General features: G+C 34.2%; 1 protein-coding gene across 14 annotated transcripts in view; it reads left to right on the top strand.

Annotated features, from left to right (window-relative positions):
* Positions 1–22,871, top strand: part of SLC4A10 (solute carrier family 4 member 10) — a 276,790-nt gene that overhangs the window by 60,406 nt on the left and 193,513 nt on the right. For 7 of the 14 annotated variants that reach the window (XM_080668208.1, XM_080668206.1, XM_080668213.1 and 4 more), the window contains exon 1: positions 15,626–15,948. The exons of the other annotated variants lie outside the window; for them this stretch is intronic. In XM_080668208.1, coding sequence (XP_080524334.1) covers positions 15,868–15,948 — 81 coding nt within the window. In that variant the 5' untranslated portion in view covers positions 15,626–15,867. Of the gene's footprint in view, positions 1–15,625; positions 15,949–22,871 lie in introns of those variants that run through there. 14 annotated transcript variants of the gene reach the window in all.

Below are 22,871 nucleotides of genomic sequence, written 5' to 3'. Positions count from 1 at the left end.
GTCATTAATTAGAAACATATTTATTTCATGGCCCCTAAGAAGGTAGTTCTATTATCCCTGCTTGTGAGATGTTAGGAAAATATCTTAATCTTGCTGAACCTTAGTATCCTAATCTGTAAAATGGGATAAAAATTCCTACTTCACAGAATTGTGAAGATTATGGATAAAGCATTTAAAGTGCCTGTTACTTGGTAGGTACTAGGTAAATGTATGATAGCAGATATTTAACAGATGATAACTATTATAATTATTTCTGCTGCTGCTGCTAAGCACCATGCCAGTAGTTGAGAATAAACATCTTTTCGTACTAAGGGAAGGACTTTCCTTTCCTTTTTTAATACACCGTTATAATGAAAGGGGAAACATCTAGTTGATCACCTAAAATTATATCACAGATGTTTTGATTTTTATAATATGATTGAGAATAGATGACATTGTGGTTAAGGGAAGAAATATACACATGGCCTGTTTCTATATACTCTAATTTGGAAAGAAATGATCTTCCTTATTTCCTCCCTCACTCCCTCTCTTCTAAAAAGATGTAAACACTTTTGATGAGCAGCTACTTGACACAGCTACTGTTATGTCCTGGGGATACAACAGTGAACAAGACAGAAGTGACTCCTGCTACTAAAGAGCCTAATGAGACAGACAGACAGACAGACATAAAAATCTAAGGGAACTAATTTTGTTAATTCAAACATTTAAAAAAGAATGAAGACAAACACCTTTAAGCATGACATCTCTTGAAATGAGCAAGCATCTAGTACTTGTTTCTCTTTCCAAGTTATAGCAGCTTAATGGGACTTTAATAAAAAGTTCTTAACCCAGCAGACCTATTCCATTTCAACGATCTTAAGAAAATAAAATCCATTTTGAGATTAGAATTGTGAAGTTGCAATTGGACCAGCTTACTGAAGTTGTAATTAACTTTGTGTGACAGTGGCCTCGGAGGCCCGGGCCTTCATTGTGTGATGACGGAGGAACTCCTGCTTTGGCCACTGATTTAATTGTGCCCTTGAGGCCATCTTGAAACCTCACGAGTTTTCTCTCATTCTGTTAAAAAAAATGTATATATATATATATATATATATATATATATATATATATATATTATTGATTTCAGAAAGGAAGAAAGATATAGAAACATCAATGATAAGAAAGAATCATTGATTGACTGCCTCTGCACATCCCCTACTGGGGATCAAGCCTGCAACTAGGCATGTGCCCTGACCGGGAATCAAACCATGACCTTCTGGTTTATAGGTCAATGCTCAACCACTGAGTCACCCTGGCTGGGCCCATTCTATTTTTGTATTTTATTGCCCTTTCCCTATGCCAAGGTGACCTTCACCATGGTGAACATCTTTCTGATGGGGAGGATGGCTCCGATGCCTGGTCACACAGCACCTTCCCAGCTCAGAGGGCTCTGAGTGTCAGGTGGCACAGACATGCACCCAAGTGCTCCCAGGACTTGTCTTGTTCTGGTAGCTCTGAAGTAAGGTTCATTATAGTGTGTTTTTACTTAGAAGGAGAGAAGATTTTCAATACTAAGATATAAAAGTAAAAACCATAATATATGCTACACTTGTTAGCTACATGACCGTAGTAAGGCTCTTTACCTCCTTAGCTTTCCCTTTTCCTCACCTGTCAAACAGGACTTGCCCAGATCTCTTCTATGCTCCTTCTTAACTCCCAAAGAATTCTGTAGACCCTTTTTCTTATATTACCTTTTACATGTCTACGTTTTATTTATTTAACTATAAAATAGCTATTTTCCTGCCACAATTCACTTTTACAAAAACAATAGTGAAAAATAGACAAAGCATCTGATGTTTATTTTTAAAAAATTTGAAAACAAAATTTTGACGTTTTGGCTTTGCTCTTGTATTCCTATCTTTTTATTCGTCTGTCACTAGTATTTGATTCACTCAATTAAATAATGTATTTGTTTCTTTCAGATTTTTATTCAAAATTAGAATTGTCTTTTAAATCAAATAGTCTGGGAAAACACTCTTTATACTAAACCTCTAGATTAGAACTTGAGGGCCAGAGACTATGGCTATGTTTCAAGGGCTCCATACATTATTTGAAATTGTAGGCACAACACTCAGTGGATATCCTTTGTATACTTATGTGAGCAGAGACCACATAAACCCACAAAATTGAAAAACTACTTACTACATTAGGTAGATCAATAAAAAGTATTATTTGAGAGAATCTTTATGATGTAACCAGAGGATTAGGGTGGATAGGTATGATTGGCTTATGTACCCTCTGAGAAGGGTACATGAGCCATGGATGCAAGTGCTAAAATGCCATTTAAAATGAAAAGAAAGGTCATTTCTTTCCTTTTTTGTTGGTCTTTTGTTGAGAAACTTTACATACAAATACCATTTCTTTTCCTTATTCTCTTCCTCATGTCTTATGTCAACTTTCCACATATGGTGATGTTGGGTTATCTGCTATCCAAGAACACCAGGAAATTATTACAAAAGGATTTAACCAGATAGCTTATTCTTGAGGTACAGAATGTTACATACGTCAAAATATTCAGTTCAGTTTAAATGATATGGACAGACACTCAGACATTTTAGCCAGAACTGCTATGAAGTTTTGGTCAAGCAGCATTTATGATGTATAATTCATATCCCAATTATTTGATAGGTGCTATTAATATATTTATTTTATGTATGAAAAAAAAATACATAAAGAAATAGGTAACTTGACAAGATTAGACACAGTTGGCCAATGGTAGAATCAGAAATAAACTTGGATGGTTTCACTGTTGCACAGAGAGAGTAATCTTTTTGTTTTGTCCCCCAAATCTTTGATTCTTATCATGGCAACAGGATGCTACTTTTAGAAGAGGCCACGGTTGCAGGGTGAGCCAAGGGTATGTCCTGAAATTACATGGTCCTTCCTATCATCATTTGTTCTATTCATGGGGTCTCTCAATTTTTAAAGGTTTAGATGGGAGCTATTTTTACTTATTATCTTCACCCATTCCCCCCTTTTATTTTTTTCTTTTTCATTGTGCATTTTAAAATATTAACTTTAGACATTCATTTTTCCTTATAACCTGACTTCCTTTAGGCTCAAGTGAATTACTTTGCGGACCCAAATCTGTCCTAATCTGGTGATTGGCTTAGATAATGAATCTGGGGGAGTGACTGAGTACAAAATGGAAACAGAACATTGCATTCAAGTTCTTGTTACTTCTGGGTGTGTCCTAAGATATGGAGAAAGGACTTTATTTACTTAAAAACTTGCTCATTTTTACAATTTATAGAAGGGGGAGTACTGTATACATGAAACCAGATGATCATCAGTTTCTCTGAGACATGATTTAAAATTAATGTAGAAAAAACCCTTTTATTAACACGAAAATGAAGGATTATACAGATATTTAAAAATTAATTACACATACAATAAAGTGTATGAATCTTAGGTGTATAATGAGTGAATGTTCATATATTCATATGCCTGTGTAACCATCATTCTGAAGAAGATGCATAGCTTTTCTAATACCTGTGAAGCCTCCCTCATGTACCTTCTCATTGTTCTTTCTTACTCAGAGGTAACCATTATTCCAATGTCTATCATCATAGATTAGTTTTACTTGTTCTTTAGCTTCATATATGTTGAAATCATACAGTCTGAACACTTTAGTATCTGACTTCTTTTGCTTTTATTATGTATGTGAGATTCACCCAATGTCCCTGTATATAACTTAAGAATGAAATTATTAGATCATAGGATGTGCATACATTTTGCTTTAATACCGATTGCCCACAAATTTTTCAAAGTGGTTTCATCAATTTACATTCCCACTAGTAACATATGAGAGTTATAGTTGCTCCATATGCTTGCTAACTCTTGGTACTGTCAGTCTTAAATTTTAGTCATCCTTATGAGTGTTGAGTGAGATAGATATTTCATGCATAGGTAGGAATTTAAAATTTGTATATTTTTAGTTTGTTTTCAGTTCAACAAATATTTATTTTGAGTTTATTGTGTTTAAGATTCTTAGTTCAAGCTCATAGTCTAAAGTAAGTCATGTCTTGCATGATGGGGCATAAAATCATCTATTCAGTACATATTTATTAACTAGAGGCCTGGTGCATGAAATTTGTGCACTCGGGGTGGGGGGGTTCCCTCAGCCCAGATTGCGAGAGGGCGCAGGCCAGGCCGAGGGACCCCATTGGTGCATGATCAGGGCTGGGGAGGGACGCAGGAGGTTGGCCAGCCAGGGAGGGACTGCAGGAGGGCTCCAGGGCACACCCAGCCCATCTCGCTCAGTCCTGGTCAGCTGGACCCCAGCAGCAAGCTAACCTACTGGACAGAGTGTCTTCCCCCTGGTGGTCAGTGCATGTCATAGAGAACAGTTGAGTGGCCTTAGCATATCATTAGCATATTACTCTTTGATTGGTTGTATGGATGACCGGATGAACAAACACTTAGCATATTAGGCTTTTATTATATAGGATACTTGCTAAGTTCTTAACTGTGTGCTTAGTCCTGGGAAGGATACAAAAAATATCCTTACTCTCAATGATTGTACAGTCTGTGTAGGTCAGTAAAAACAACACACATAAAATGATAAATTCAAATTACATGATAGCATGTGAGTACTAAATTGTATGTGATAGAATTTAATTAATATAGAAAGAGGGAATTGATAATGGTATTTCTTTGATTACCTTTAGAAGCTCTCTTCTTCTTCAGTTTCCCATACTGAACCAATGACTAAATGCAATCAATTTTGCTTTCTATTTAAAACAATATATATTTTTATTGATTTCAGAGAGGAAAGAAGAGGGAGATAGAAACAGCAATGATGAAAGAGAATCGTTGATTAGCCACCTTCTGCATGCCCAAAGTAATGTCCATTGCCTCAAAACAAGAAAAGTTCTATTGGGACGGTATCCACAAATTACCTGAAAGATGGGGGAAATGTGTAGCTAGCAATGGACATTACTTTGAATAAACCACTTTTGATGTTTCTCTTGAAATTATCGTGTTTTCTTTTATTACAAAACCTGCATGATTATGGTTAATAATACAGAATAATGCGGATTAACTATTAACTGATTAAAATGCAGTTATTAACCGGTTAATAATTTGGATTGATCATTAACCAGTTAAACATGTGAGTTGAGCATTAATCAGTTAATAATGCGGATTAATAACCCACATGATTTCATTTTGCTTCCTGATCTAATTTTCGTCCTGTGCTGTGTATCATCTATAGATGGTTTTTACTGTTAACTTAAAGGACTTTTTTTTAGAGAGGAAGGGAGAGAAACTTGATCAGCTGCCTCCTGCATACCCTGTTCGGTGAATTGGGAAAGGGGCCACGTCCATTGCCACCCACCCTCACTTCCCCGTCCCATCCTGGGGCCCAGAGGGGGCAGCGGGTGGGCCACCATCCCCTGGGGAAGGGAGAGAGGCTGGGAGCGAGACAAACCCTTGTGTTGAGGGCTGACTTTCACTGGTTAATGTAGATGGATCCTTAACCAGTTAAAAATGCGGATTGATCATTAACCAGTTAATAAAATGGATTAATTATTAACCATTTAATCATGCAGATTAACTATTAGTTGGTTAATAATGAGGATTAATCATTAACTGGTTAATAGTGCAGATTAACTATTAACCGGTTAATAATGCGGATTTTGTAATCCAAAGAAAACACAATAATTTCAAGAGAAACATCAAAAGTGCTTTATCACTAGCTACACATTTCCCTCATCTTTCAGGTAATTTGTGGATACCACCCCAATAGAACTTTTCTTGTTTTGAGGCAGAACATTCAGAGAGCCAATTTTCCACTTCTTCGTAGTTAAAAGTGTGTGTGCCATTGATCAGAACAAGTGGGAATCTGAAGGAGCAGGTTCTGGTGAATACAGCAGGTGGGTTAATACTTCCCAGGCAAGATCCTTTAATGTGTCTTTAACTGGTTTTGAAGTGTTTCATGGTGCGCCATCATGAAGCAAAACTACCTTGCTGGTCATTTTACCATCAAAGCATGGTTCAAATTGATTATTTGTTGTTGGTAGCAATTAGTATTAACGGTTTCACCTTGTTTTAGAAGCTCATAATACACCACACCTTCGTGATCCCACCAAACGCAGAGCATTGTCTTCTTTCCGAAGTGATTTGGCCTTGAAGTTGATGTTGATGGTTGACCTAGATCAACCCATGATTTTGTGCATTTGGGATTCTCAAAATAAATCCACTTTTCATCGCCAGTCGCTATTTGATGCCAAAAAGACTTTCTTTTGCGCCATTGAAGCAACATTTTACTGATGAATTTCGGTTTTCCGGTTGTCTTTCGTTCAGTGGCACCCATTTTCCTTCCTTTAAAATCTTTCCCATTGCTTGTAAATGATTGGAAATTGTTCTCTGAGCAATGTTTAATCTTTCTTCAAGTTGGTTTTGAGTTTGACATGCATCTTCATCTAATAATGCTTGTAATTGTTGGTCTTCAAACTTTTTCGGTTAACCTGGATGTTCTTTGTCTTTCACATCGAAATCATTACTTTTAAAGTGTTTAAACCAGCATTCACAAATATCTTGAGATGGAGCATGTTGACCATAAGCTTCCCGAAGTATATGATAACTTTTAGCAGCACTTTTCTTCAAAATAAAGTAATGAATTAAAACTTCCCGCAAATGCTCTTTTTTTTTTTTTTTGGCATGAAATTCAACATTTTTAAGCGTAAAAATATCTATGATGTTAACACCTTCAGAAAATTTGACATATGAAGTTTTGAAGCTTGTTGTTAATACAACAAAATAGCATACATAACAAATCGCATATATATCAACATATGTGTAACTCCATCTATTGAAAAAAATCCTCATTATTAACTGGTACACCTAGTATTTCAATAGCAATCTGCAGAATGGATTTTAGAGGACAAATTAGACCCAGTGAGACCAAATAGAAGGCTTTCAAGGTAACTTAGGTGAAATAATAAGAATTTAGACAATAGTAATGTCTGTGCAGATACAGAGGAAGAGATAGATACAAGTAATATTTTAAAGGACACATTGATATAATTTAGCAATAGATTAGAACATTATTAAAAAAATTTTCCTCAGTTCAATAATAAGCTAGGGTATAGGTTTACCCACTTTTACTTAAAGAATATGAAGTTGCAGCCTTCTCTCTCCTTCATCTTGTGAAGTCTATGCCACTTACTTAAAAATTCTCATTATTACATACTATCCATCACAATCTATTTGTCACTATCCATAGAGAACATAATGGACTTACAATCTTTCTTCCTCTGCAGTTGGCTGCTAACATCCAGGCACATGAGTCATATAATTCTTCACTGTCAGCACTTCACATCAGCCATGTACTGGTTAAGACTTAATCATTATGTGGCATGAATCCACCTAGAATCAGAGGCCTACAGAATTCTAAAAACAGGAAGGACCATACAGTTCATATTCATATTGGAGAAGAGAATCTGAGGTCAGAAATATTGAGATCTATTGTAGCACAGCTAGTTAAGTCTAAATGTTTTGAATTTTAGTCTAGTATGTGTTACATTAAATTATATCATAATGTATTTTCTAATCCTACATTTCTGTGTTCCAAAACATGCTTAACCCTTTCTTAGACAAAAAAGTTAGTAACTTTGCTCCTTGTTTTCCTATGCTAACTGAACAAACTCCTTTTTTTTTTTTTTTTTTTAAACCAGGATTCTTATTCAGAAGGTACTTTACTCCATTACATATCTTCTCACTACATATGACTGCTAGTTTGGTCTGTAGGACATTTATAGCTATTATAAAAGTCTCTTTATGAATAAATTAAGCTTTCTCATCTTTTAATGTGATCACTGTGATTCTTTCTTCCTCTTTACAATTTTTCTGTTTCTGTTCCCAGAGTGCAGACCTAATTAAAAAAAAATAGGAATCATGGAATTATGCTGACATGCACCACTACAATTTCATGCCATTGGTTCTTAGCATTATCATACCTATCCACATCTATACCTTGAGCTGATGTTTCTATTTTTCTACTTTTTATTAAAGTATGTTATACATATAGAAAAATATGCTTTTGCTTTTGTCTTTAGAGGAAAGGAAAGACCTCCAGGAACAACTGGGCTGTTTCTTTTTTCTTGTTCTTAACATATCACTTTATCCTTACTTTGTTCATTTTCCCAAAAAGTGTATTTTATAAAAAAAAACCAAACTAGTCCTACAAGATAGTTTGTGGAAAATAGAATTCTTTGTCAAACATATTTTGGAAATATTCATTTTATATCCCTTTCTTGCATTAAACAAGCTCAGTAGCAAAGTCTTTTAAAAAGAAATCTAATAGTAAAGACAGTTTTATAGTTTCATTTAATCCAATGTTTTATAAATTTACTTATCTATGAGCCATTTTTGTTCTAACATTCATTAATATTCTTTAGTACTAATGTAACATAAAGTGAGTGAGTAAAGCTGATGTTTTCAGAGCTCTATACTTGTAAGAATGATAGGACTACAGAGAAAAGGAAGTTGATTAGCTGGAACTTGAATGGAAAGACAAATGAATTAAATTTTTAGTTTTTAAGATAATGATATGTGGAAATTTTCAGAATATGAAATTAGTGAAATTCTGTTTTGTTTATACAATTCTACATAACAAACCATCCCAGAATTAATGGCTTAAAAAAACAATCATTTGTTCATGATACTGCACGCTGGCCTGGGCTCATCTGTATGGTTCAATTAGAACATTGAGGCAAGGACTGTATTTGGTTTACTATTAAATTCCTAACCATAAGCACAGTGTGAGGTACTGAGGAGGAATTCAGTCAACTTTTGTATATAAGGAGAAGAGTGATTTACAGAGTGAGAGCTGTCTGAGAACCAGCCAAGGGAGAGTTTCAAAGGAAAGTATAGTGGATGACAGTATTCGTTGTAGCAGAAAAGTCAAAGAGCATTAAGGTAGGGAAAAGCCTGTAGGCTACATTCCTTGAAGCTGCAAATATCATTCTTTGTTCTGTATTCCTATGCTGGTAGGTTGAAATGTTTTTAGAGATTTTTCAAGTTTTAAAATATCTAATTTAACCAAATTTTATATTTTAAGCACTTTAAAGAGTAATAGCCCTAGGGAACCTGGATTATGGTAATTAGAGTGAAAGAGGAGTAATGCTTGACAAGTAGCTGAAACATTTTTGTAAAGTGTTATAATTTTGTAAATTTTTAAATAATATGTAGGGAAAATAAGACTAGTAAGTTCAGAAAAGACAATCAACTCTAGAATTACAATCAGAGGTAGAAATCACATTAATTTTTTTTCTTTGTGGTAAAATATACATAAGATAAAATTACCATTTTGGCTGTTCTGAGTGTTCAATTTAGTGGCATTAAGTGTCATTCACATTGTTTTGCAACTAGTACAACTGTACATCTTTAGAACTTTTCTATCATCCTATTCTGAAATTCCCTACCCATTAAACATTAGCTTCCCCTCTCCCCTCTCCCAGTTGATGGTTATCACAATTATAAGTTTGCTATATAAGTGGAATCATATAGTATTTTTCTTTTAGTGTTTGGCATATTTGACTTAGCATAATGCTTTCAAGGTTCACCCATGTTGAAGCATGTATCAGAATTCCAGTTCTTTATAAGGCTGAATAATATTCTATTGTATGTATATACCATGGTTTGTTTATTCCTTCACCTACCAATATATATACATTCGAATTGTTTCCACCTTTTGGTAATTGTGATAATTATTTTTTCTGCATGAGAAAAAAAAATTCTGCATTTTTTCCCTCCTTGAAGTCTGTTTGAGTTATCTGTATTCACTTTTCTAGTTCTGCTCATTCAGGAAATTTTCTGGAAAAGTGCCCTGAAGAGAACAGTGAAAGACACATTCCTACTTGTAGGTAGAAAGCAGAGCCATATTTTTCTGATGGTTGGAGAAGGGCTTGAACAGGACTTGAAAGAAGAGGATGATGTTTGCCTGTAGATACAGTCCTTATAAAAGAAAAAGGAAAGAATTGTGCCACCATGTGGCCTTAAACACTGTACTTGATCTACCTGAGCCTTGGTCTCCTCAACTGTAAAATATAGAAATAATATCCCTCTCACAATTTGTTGCAGGGATTAAATGAAAGTACTTGGCTCATAAGAGATTAAAAATATACTGAAGTTTCTGTATGTGTTTCTGTTCTTGTGTCAAGGATGGTGGATTTTTCACAAATACAGGCCAAATGCTTGTGATGACATAACTTAAGATATGGGTTTGTTGCATAATCATTCAGTGACTGAGGAGAGTGTAGTAAAAAATGGACAGTTATCTTCCAGAATTGCTGATTCTGAGGTCCAAAAAGAGGCCAGTTATGGAATCACATGCTCTGCATGTTAAGATGCTATAGGAAGAGAAGATGAGCAACAGGTTCACATATAGACCCCATAGAGAAGCATAAGGGCAGACAGCCTACGTAATTGTAGGCGTTGACTTGCAGTTGAGCTGCTTATCACCTTGGCAACCCAATTTTGCTAGATCCAGGGTGATTACCTGCAGGGATTTATTTATTCAATTATGGTTAATGATTCTTCTAAGCAACATTGGGTAGGCCAGTTAAAAACTAATAGTAGCTACCATTTGTTGAGTATTATAGTGTTCTAGACCCTGTGTGAGGTGCATGACCTATCATTTCATATAATCATCATAATCATTCTGTGAGGTATGTACCACTACCAATCCCATTTTATAGATGAAGAAATTGAGATTTAGAAAAATTAAATAATTTGTCCAAAATTATAAGGCTAGTAAGTGGTTAAGTTAGTATTTGAGCTCAAGCACTTTTACGTAGCTATGCGTTTAACTATTACACAAAAATTAATTTCCTCTTTTCTTTTTTTTATCCTGATTATCATTCAAGGTTATTTTTACCTCGGGGACTTGTGTACATACAGAGCACATTGTGTACTTACAATGTGTACGTACAGAGCACATTGTCAATATCCTTGTGGAAGAATCCAATTACATTTACACAGAATTTATCAATAAGTTTATCAGTTACTAAGTTTTAAAGATATAATCAGGAAGGTTAAAATGAGAAAATAATATTTTACTTAATGTTAATTTTAGCTTTGATTAGGAAAACTAATTTAAAGAACTTGGTGCATTTTTACAAAGAGAAGCACTAAACATAAAAATGCTTCAAGGTCAAAGATGCTGCAGGTAAGCCTGGAGAGGATGTTATGAAGTCACTAAATATTGTATTTTTTAAGTAACAGTGTTATTATTAACACTATTTTCCCTCTCAGAAATTGTACCAGAGGAGAGGCCTATTCTTTTATTTTGTTCGTCTAGTGAATATTCGTTAAAAATCTACTGGAGATTATATACTATAAAGATTTGCAATGAAGAAAAGCATAGTTCCTGTCTTCAAATAGGTCATAGTGTGATGGTGAGAATGGACAATCAAACACTATAATATCAAATACAAGGTTCTGGGGGCAGAGGAGTTAGCCTTCAACAGGAAGGTGGAGAAAGGAAAGGTAGAGGAGAGAAAATTAAATTGAATCTGGGGTGCCCAAGATTAAAGGGGAGATTACAAATAAAGTAAATAACATTAAAAACCAAATGATGGACTTGGAAAAAGATTTATAGCATAGGTGATAATTCAAGGATTAATATTTTTAGTATATAAACCATTTTAATAAACAATCTTAAACTCAAATCCCTTTGACTGGAATTTGAGAGAGGAAGCTTACAGAGCACATTGTCAATATCCTTGTGGAAGAATACAGTGAACAAGTAAGTCTCAAAAGAATTACAAATAGCCTCAAAAGTAATAGAAATGAGAAATTCATATACAATTGAGATATCTTTTCAATTGTCAATTCGTTAACGTTTAAATGGTAGACAGTCATAACCAGTATTGATGAGGGAAGGATAAGGGAGAGGGGCACTACTGTTCACTTACAGGTACAGATGAAAAAGTTTGATTCCTTTTAGAGGACACTTTAGCAACATGTATTTGGAGCATTAATTTATTATGTTAGAGAAATTTTACTTCCAGTTACCTCATCTGTAAAGTGAGGGCAGTGGATCATAGTCCCCGAGGTAAAAAGCAAGAGCTAAATATGTGGTAATTACTATAAAACTATTGCTGTTAAAAACTGTGATACATCTACACAATGGAATACTATGCTGCTGTAAAAAAGAAAGAACTCTTACCATTTGCAACAGCATGGGTGGATCTGGAGAGCATTATGCTAAGCGAAATAAGATAAAAATCACATGATTGCACTCATTTGTGGAATATAATGAACAACATAAACTGATGAACAAAAATAGATCCAGAGACATAGAAGCATGGAACAGACTGTCAAACCTCAGAGGGAAGGCAGGGGAGGAGGGGGAGGGTAAGAGATGGCATGCATATAAGCGTAACAAATGGACACAGACAGTAGGGGGGTGAGGGCATGTGCTGGGGGGTGGGAATGAGCTGGGAGAGGTCAATGGGGGGAAAAGGAGGCATATGTAATACTTTCAACAATAAAGAATTTAAATTAAACAAACAAACAAACAAACAAACAAACAAAAACTATTACTGTTCTCAAGATGCTGATCCTATATCATTTTGGATGTTCTGATAACTCAGCCAATCATTGAAAGGATAATGTTACTTTTGACTTATGCTTTTCATCCTTTTGGTCCTTCCTCATTTAGACCAAAAGGTTCTTTTGCTCTATGTTGGCTGCTCTTCATCCTTTTTATCAAACCTTTGTTAGATAGACTTATTAGGGAAAATGTAGAGATATTGTGCTTTACTATTATGAGAACACCTTAATAACACTGCTATGAATAGCATAGTGTGGGAATGAAAATAAATATCTATTAGTTTTCATTGGTTAGCCCATGCTAAATTACTGTTATGTGGGTCAAATAATAGATTATAAATAAATAGTTTTTCTGTTTAAATTGATTTCATTAACTGGATTGTAGAGGAATTAAGAGCTTCTTTATACGGTAGATTTCATGCTTTTATTGCAAAGATCAATTAAATATGTTGGCAAGAAAAGACTGAAGAAATTTAGATTATATGTACTAATTAATAATGTCCAGAGACTGATGTAACCAAAGTTTATGTTCATGTTATGAAAAAAATATATGAAAGAGAAGTTCAAATTATTTGTTTACTTCCCATTTATTTATTCATTTATAATTTGTTTGAAGTTATGCACATTATGAGAGGACACAGAAGGAATATAAGATGTCTTCTCACAATTTTTTGACCATTTTATAAAACTTAAACATACACACATGAAAAGGATAAATAAGAAGAGCACGTGATGAAAGTATATTGATTGTCAAAATGAAATCTGTAATAATATATATAGGAGGTTAGTATTAGTCTTAGTTAGTATTTTCTCCCCCTAATTTCTCACATTCAATCCCCAGATCCTATCCTTTTAAACTAAAAAATATATCTGGAATCTATCCATTTCTTGTCATTTCTACTGTCACTATCCCCTGCTCAAAATTCTATAACTTGTCACTCTGCCTCCAGTTTTGTTTTACTCAAGTGACTCTCCACTGTGGCCAGGATAATCTAAAACTGCAAAACTGATTATGTTGACGACCTCTCATTCCCCTTAGGATAAACCTCAAACTCTTTAAATGGCTTCTGAGGCTTCGTATAATTGCACTTTGGCCTCCCTTCCTAGCCCCATCTCTGCCCTCTGTCCTACTTACACTTTATGGTGTAACCATGCTGTGTTTATCGTTCTTGAATGTGACTTGCTCAGGATCTTCTCTGTTTTAATGGTACTTTCTTAGGGAGACCCTTTCTGATCTCTAGATTAGGGTTAGATGCCCTTTTATTGCTCTCATATCGCCCCTTGATTCTTCTGTCCCAACAAAACATATTTGTTTAATTATTTGCTTTTGTAATGGCATATTTCGTGTTGTCATGGAGTCTCCAGCACCTATACAGTATCTGACACAGAAGGTTTTTAACATTTTGTACATGAATATAGAAAGGGAGATGGTGTAATTTGGGAGAGCCTTATTGAGAAGACAGATCTTCAAGAATGAGTACCTCTTTTTATTACAAATAAGAGAATAAATACTGCATAGATAGGACATATTTTTCTGCATATGGTTTTTTATTTAAGTGTATCATTGTATGCATTTAAGTAAAATTCTGAACCCTTTGTCTGAACCTGTGCAGTTAGAGGCAATAATTTCTCTAAGGGGATAGTGTGCATCAGGCGATTAAAGAAGCAGAATTTCTTTATTTTGTACAAATGAAAATTGTGTATTTTTGAGGTATAATAACTTTACCCCCAGATTTATTGAGATACAATTGACATAATATTATGTAAACTTAAGATTTACAACACATTGATTTGATACACATATTTTTTGATACTTATAATTGCTAAATTAGCACCATAGTTCAGTTTCTAAATATTTAATATAATATTATCAACTATAATCACTATGCTGTACATTAGATCCCCAGAAATTATTCATCTTTGCACTTTTTGGCCAGCATCTCCGCTTTCCCTCCATATCTCCAGCCCCTTAAAGAAAGCCCAACTTTAAGACTCATTTTGATTAGTCTTCATGATAATACATATTATGCTTATCAAATGTTGTGAATGGGAGAAGGAAAATTATACTGACTTATTACTAGTCTACATTGATCTAAAACATCTTTTGTATAGCACTTTAGCTATCATTAAATTTCATTTAGTTTAGTTCACAGGTATATAGTGTTCATAGGTATACAAATATAGTGTTCATTAATTTAGATTATCCATAATGTGAAAGCTGTTTAAGGGTAACATGATGTATTCAGTGTTCTAATAATATTAGTTTATTTTTTAGTTTTATTTCTGAAACACAATCTTTTGTCATATGGCAAAGAGAAAGTATTTTTACATATTATTTTAAAGGATATTGGTTCTCTCTTATCAGAACTCTTTATCAGTCTTAAAGTTTCCTGATTTTACTTTGTTGTGGTAAATGAAAGCATTATAAGAACATTGATGAAGACAAATGAGACACAATGAGAAATCACAATAAGAATGTCAGTAACTTACATAGGTTTCATTCCTAGATTTACTATGCACTTTTGGAATTTAATACTAATACATTGTCTTTTCTAGAATATATTAAATAACCATATAAAGGGCATTTTGCTTTGAAGCATAAAGTCTGGAGAATATGAAATAAAAATGAAGTTTCTGAGAAAAGTGAAATACTTTTACTTATTTTTCTATTGACTGTTATACACCATTATCAAAGGTTGCCAGAATAAAAGTTTTTCAGTTTTAGGGACTTCTAATTTTAATGGGTTGGATGAGTAATGTTTGGAAGAGAGAGTACTGTTTTTCTCGTTTTGTCTTTATACTAAAGCTTAGTCATGCATGGAGAAAACTGCCTAATAATTAAGAATCGCCATTTGAACATGGTATTTGCAACACACATTGACACTTAATTAGATAGAATATTGCTTATTTTTAAAGAACTGACAAAAAATGAAACTCTTCTTGGCAAGTGACATCTTCATAGTAGCAGAAGTGGGAAACTGGAGGATGTGGATCATTCTGTGTTTGATGATGCAGAATTGCTCTCAGCTGCAAGCTTACTATTTTCAGAGAGCATTAACAGCTTCAGCAAATAGCAAACACGACTGTGTCATCCTCCCTTAATAGAGTGTTTGTAACCGAAAGGGGAGACGATAAACAATATATGAGATCTGATATCTTCATGATAGCTTTAAAAGATGGACAGACCTGCTGTTTGATTCTTTCTTCACTAGCCCTGAAGATGCTGAGACAGAGAGATGGCTGTGATTATCTTTTGTAAGACAGAAAATGCAATCTTTAGGGGTTTCTGGGAATAGAAAGGTCATGCAGTCTGGAACCTGTGAGTCTTTTCAATCTCTAAGTCATCAGGTACGACCTCATGAATTATGATAAGACTATTAGATTACAGAGTTATTGCTTTTTCTAGCTCTTAGTCATTTGGAATATATTAATCTATGTAATTGTTTCTTATTAGATTTTCCTTATGATATTTGAAGGAGTAATAGTTAGAGTAATAGACACCAGCTAAACAATCTGAATTTTAGAAATGTGTGTGTGTGTGTGTGTGTGTGTGTGTGTGTGTCTCAGCTAAGCTTTTTTGGGGGAAAGGGGGATTAAGGGAAATATATCTTGCATGAGATTAAAAACAAGGTTTGGGGCTTTACAGATTTTTCCAGATTAAGCCCGAATACTGCATCTTTTATTGGGAATGATAAAAATAGCACACACTGTTCAAACAGATAAGGATACTTCGTAGCCAGCTGCTTATATATAGTGGCATATTAAAATGTTTTTATCTGGAATTTATTAAGCATAGAAATAGATGTTGCTACCATTGTAGTGTGCAACCACACAGCAATATGTGTGTGATGAGAAGAGACATGTTTACTATCATGTGAGCTATAAGCTAATTTCCTGAAATTTATGTTTCAGTATCTGACCTGTCTTAAAAGGCATTGGTTTTAATAATTTCTCAGCTCTATTGAAATAATTATGCTCTTGGTCCTTTCATCTGCTAAGGCATTGCTTATAGATGAAAGCAGATTATAAATGTATTTTTTTAATGAAAGCTTGTGACATTTAAGCTTGTTTAAGGTTTTTGACCCAGAGATGTTCTGCATTTTCTTACTTTCATTTTCAAAATGAAAAGACTTGACTGCATTGACATATTACCTACAAAGAGTAGAGAATCATCACAGCAAAGAATTTGGATTTATATCTATTTTATCCTGAAACTCTCTTATTTTAAACTATCTTTACCTATGAAGTTATAATACATTTAACTTTGGTTTGATGTAGCATATTCTTAGAATTACATGCTTGGTAATTAATACTGTGCCTGTGTTTGACATTCAGATTATGAAGGAAATATGATACATATTTTTTATGTGATACATATTTCTGCTTGAATTTTAGAGGATACTTGATCATATATTCCATATCAAATGAGCAAAAAGGTAAAATATTGCAACACTTCTCAACAGATAGTTTTGTGTTTGTGATTTGGTAGCATGATTAGGCTTTAATGCTTCATTAGAGTGAAGTGATATAGCATTAAAAATGAATATATTATCAAAGGACTGAAGTGGAAGTCTGAAGCAGTGATTTAATTCAGTTCTCCTTTTTAATTAAAACCACATTGAAAAATTATACCTACTGATATTGGCTATAATTTATATGTTATTCAGGCTACTTAGCCAGCTTATATTCTTATTAGTAGGGAAGATTGCCATATTTTTAAGCTTGATTAGTTTTGGAATGATGTGAATATACCTTTTAGTTGCTACAAAACTTGTTTAATCTGTTAGAATTTGTTTTCAGTGTTTGCATGTATTAGTCACTATGAGTACATTCTGTTTCCTGGCATTGCTTTGGGATTACTCTAAGTATTGGTTTCGCAGCATTCTCCTCGTTTTCACTGTATTTATGACTTTTCAAAGGAACCAAACCATAAAGATTTTTTTGGGGGTTACTTTCCTTTAGTGATACTCAAATGAGGATATTGCAAAAGTTTTATAACGTGAAAAAAATTACTGTATTATAATTTTTATTTCTTTTACAAATAAGAGAAATTCTCTCTATTGCTATGTCAAAAAATGTTACATTAAAAAAGTAAAGATTGGTTAGAATGTCACAAACATTTAAATTTACTGTCAACCATTTTTCCTGTCCAGCAAGACGATGACATTCTGAATGGTGGAATGAATTGTAAATCTGCCCTCTAGCAATTGGCCATCTTCTTTTTACAATGGTTGTCTCTGTCCATACCATTTCATATATGCCTTTCATTATACATTATAAAGGTTTTTAAAGGTGAGCAGCCTATAATCAACTATTTGAGTAACTGTTTAATTCAGTAAACATTATGTGCAAGCTGATCATTTGCACAAGACTGTATTTGGTGTTGTGGGGAATACAGAAAAGAAAAAGTTGTTTCCTGCTTTGAAAATCATAAGAAAATGTAGATGAGCTATGCTCACATTTTGAATTGATTTTTCAAAGGTGGTATGCTACAATCAGTTTTATGAACTGACTAATCCTAGAATGAGTTATTCATAACTATTTTTTCTCATGTAAATGTCTCGGTATTAGAGAAATAAAAGATTGGGTCAAACTATATAATCAAGCATTCTATAATTTTGAAAATTGTGTTAAATTCTTTTAAAACACATAATTTATTTCACCAGGGCATTATATTAATAAACTGAATCAATAAAATAACCTGGTAAGTTTTATAAGCCATAGTTGTTATTTTGAGAGTGAAGGTGGATTTACTAGTAGCTCATTTGCATGAGGCAGAAGCAAGAACTCCAAGAATCAGCTCAAAACAGGAATGTGACCAATTCAGTCTAATTCCAGGCCAGACATAGGTAATTATGCATTATAGAAGGGGGTTTTGACTCCATAGGGTTTGAGCTTTAGCAATAAAGAGTAGCAAGTATGGGCGTGTTTGATATAACTAGGTCATTTGGGAGTCCTTTGTATAAAATGGGGTCGAGAAGATAGGATTCATCTCAAGCTCTGAGAAAGGGAACTGGGAGGAGCTATAATGGAAGTGGGCCTTAGCCCACTGGCTGTTGGACATCCAGGCACTACGCCCTTCTCTTTCATACCAGTATACTGGTAGAGTATATGCAAAACCCTTGTTTCCTCAGAACCCCAAACTGGGCCATGTTGCCCAATAATGCCTCCAAAGTGCTTCTTTACTTGTATTAAAGCAATAGAAAATTGATATGCAATTTCTTCTGGTTGAATAATATGATGGTTAAGCATCTGGACTGCCACATTCACTGTGTTCAAATCTTATCTATACTACTTAGCAGCTGTATGATCTTGGGCAGGTTACTTAACCTTTCTAGGTACCAGTTTCCTCATTTGTAATATGGGCATAGCAAAGGCACCTACCTCAAAGATTTACTGTGGAGATCAAGTGAATAAATGTTTATAAAGCACTTTTAAGAGTAGCAAGTGCAGCCTTAGCCAATTTGGCTCAGTGGATAGAATGTTGGCCTGCGGACTGAAGGATCCTGGGTTTGATTTCGGTCAAGGACACGTACCTTGGTTGATGGTTCCCTGACCCTGGTCGGGGTGAGTGCAGGAGGCAACCAATCAATATGTCTTTCTCACATCGATGTTTCTCTCTGTCTCTTCCACTATCTCTTAAAAAAAATCAAAAATATCCTCGGGTGAGGAAAAACAAAACAAACAAACAGACAAAAAGTAGTAAGCACATCATTGGCAACATTAATTATTGACAAACATTATATACATTCAAAGACATTGAATGAGCTATTGGCAAGTGTTGGTCATGGTAGTCATGCAGTTTAGTTTTAGTTTTTTTCCCTCTTTCATTCTCCTTATCAAATAAGAAATTGAGTAAAAAACATATGGTATACTGAATAAAGATGATTATAAAAAAGGCCAAGAAAAACATGCTACCGCTAATAAAATTCTAACATTTACCGACTATAATAATTGTGGTTTGCTGAGAAACTTTGTGTGTAAAGTTTTTTGCATCTGCTTATTTGGCTGATTGAAGCTTCTATAGTATTCTGTGTGTAGATCTTTTGCTTTCCTATGTTGTACCAACTATATTCATGACAGGAAGATTATTGGGCCTTTGGGCAAATTTAATATCAATGTTGAGTCTTTTTTACTTATAGTTTAAGATTGAAATTAAGAAGTAAAATTAAGGTTTATAGAAAATAATAGAGACAAGTTATATAGCTTAGATTTCATGATCTGATTTATTTTTAAATAAAAAAACACAGGACAAAAAACTTCACTGAAAGTTAAATGCACTTGTTTTGTAATTTTATTTTATTTTATTTTTAAAAATATTTTTTGTTGATTTCAGAGAGGAAGAGAGAGAGGGAGAGAGAAATAGAAACATCAATGATGAGAGAGAATCATTGATCGGCTGCCTCCTGCACGCCCCCTACTGGGGATCGAGCCCACAACCCTGGGCATGTGCCCTTGACTGGAATTGAACCTGGGACCCTTTGGTCTGCAGGCCGATGCTCTATCCACTGAGCAAAACCAGCCAGGGCCTGTAATTTTATTTTTTAATTAATATTTTTATCCTAGATGAAAGAGCAAAATGAAACATGTTCTAAAGGCAATATTGTGTATGAATAGAACATTCCAAGTTTCTATTTGTAAAAGTATAATATTTTGATTAATATAAAAACATCTATTTGCTAAAAAATTGTCATGCTTCTAAGTACAAGTGAATAATTTGGTATTTAAATGAAATCTAAATGCTTATGTGTTCCATTTTGTGACAGCTTTGCATTTTAGTTGTCTTTTCTTGAACTATTTTCTCAATGTACAACTCTTTGCACCATTTTGCACAGGTTTCAGGCAAACCTCAGCATAATGCAATCATACAAAACCCTACAGTGTTCTGGTGATAGTATTAGGCAAGAATATAAAGACTGATGGTTTACTTCCATCAGGAGGTCACAGCTCGTGAGTCATACACTCTAAATACAAGTAACTATAACACAATGTGGGAAGTGGGAAGTGCCACAGAGATTCAAAAGAGAGATGAAAGAAGCACAGATATTTTTTTTGTATGGTAGACTTTTCCCAGCTGAGTGGGGAGAGGAGAGGAGAGGTAGGCTAGATGGGGTGTTAGGTAATTATGGAAAAGGTAGCATCTGAGGTAGGCCTTGAAAACTGGCCAAGATAGGAGAAAGGTCATTTTGGGCAGAGGAAACAGCAATGACAAATGTAGGGAGGCAGAAAGAAATAATATACTTGAACAGAATGAAATAGTTCATTTTAACCTTTTCTGGTGGGGTACTTTAGACTATCACAAGGAAAGTTTGTTGGGACCAGACAGTGTAGAGTCTTGAGTGTTAGATTATGATTTCTAAAGTAAGAACATTTCTGTGCCGATCTACTTATTCTTGGGAGGAAATAAAATTAAAAAACAAAAGAGCAATACCTATATTTTACAGTGATTTTCAGAGCTCTAACCCTCCTGAGACTTTGGAAATGAAAATTAAATTCCTGAGTAGATTATTAGTAGTTAGTGGACAAGGTAGGGGGTAGGAGCAAAATGAAGGTTTTTAATAAAATTCTCTATCAAAATTGCACATGAGGGCATTTCTCAGTCTACCCGCAACCACTCACAAGTCCTAGATTTCAGATCCTAAGAGACCTCCTGCTTGTCCCTGATGTAAACTCTGTTTTATTGGCAGGTAATCTGATTTAGCTTTGGCTTTATTTTTGACATTTCCTAGACCAAGGACAATCTAGAGGGATCATTTTAATACAATGAATATGAATGTCACTATGGTGAATATTTGAATAATAAGGACTTTATCTTAGGGAAAATTGAATTTAGTAATTGCTATTTATAATCATGGAAGCCACAGAGATATTTTAGCTTTGCTCTTTGTTCATTTAGAAGTGATAAAGTAAACCATCATTGCTAATACTTTACATGTGACCTTTAAGTCTACTCCATACACCAGAAGCATTTCAGTATTCCCTGAGGCTAGTTAAAAAGCTGGTAACATCCAAGAGCAGATTTCCTTTAGCTGTGACATCTGGGATGGGACTTTTGTTATCAGGCCCAGGAAGTTGACATTTGTACGTAGGAATTGTACAAAAATTGGAATTGAAGACTCTCATTTGAAGTATGGCAGAAGGAACACTTGTGTGAATAAAAATGAAATCAGATACACTTGCTCTTCTGTCTCTATATTTAGAGCAATAGCAGACCCATGGAATTGAGAATACTCGGTATCTTCCCGTAGAAGTTTGCATTATTAGGAAACCCCATTTTCTAAAAGTTCTTGTGAGGTTGCTTTTATTTTATTTATATTTACTTTTAAAAATTCTCACCCAAGGATATGTTTTATTGATTTTAGAGAGAGAGGAAAGGAGAGAGAGAGATTGAGAAACATCAATCAGTTGCCTCCCGTACACGTCCTGATGAGGGATCAAACCCGAAGCCTAGGTATGTGCCCTGACTGGGAATTGAACCTGCAACCTTTCTGGTGTATATGACACAGGATGATGCTCCAACCAACTGAGCCACCTGGCCAGGTGAGGTTGCTTTTATTAATCCTTGTGACTTCACATTGCCTGGGAATGAGCCATACATATGGTAGGGAGCCAATAAATTTTCAGTTATTGTTTAAAATCATAAACCCATTTCTGGAAAAAACCTTAGAAATTATAGGGCTTTGGGTTGCTTTCAAACTTTTAAACATTTAAACATTTTTTTCCTCAAAAAGCAGATAAAAGACTAGTGAAGTGATCCTTTCCCCATTTAAACATTTTAAAAATGATAATATGGGAATATAGATCAGAATAAGTTAAAAAGATAGTTGGGTATTTCTTTATCAAGCTTATCTTTCCAAAGGCAACAGAGCCCAGTTTCAATGAAGCCATTGCAAAATGTGCTGCAAATAAATATATACCGTTTATTCCTATGAGTTTTTTCAAATCTTATTAAATCTAATAAGAATTTGAGTCTATTGTATAGTCTGGAGGGAGGCAATATAGCACAGTAGTTAAGAGCTAGAGTTTTAGAGCTGGACTTATTTGGATTCCATGTCTTCCACTTTACTGGCAAATTTTATTTTAGAAATGTTACCTAATCTCTCATTCCTCAGTATTGTCATCTGTAAAATGGAGATACTAATATACTAAATTTTGGAATTATGATAAAGCTACAAAAGATAGAAAACAAATCTATCCCTTCAAGTAATTTACATTATTTTATAAGTAAAGATTACATATATATATATGTTTAGTACTTTCATATATATGTA

The sequence above is a fragment of the Plecotus auritus genome (genome assembly GCF_963455305.1).
Source record: "Plecotus auritus genome assembly, chromosome: 5".
NCBI classification, from domain to species: domain Eukaryota; kingdom Metazoa; phylum Chordata; class Mammalia; order Chiroptera; family Vespertilionidae; genus Plecotus; species Plecotus auritus.
This window is presented reverse-complemented; position numbering and strand designations above follow the sequence as displayed.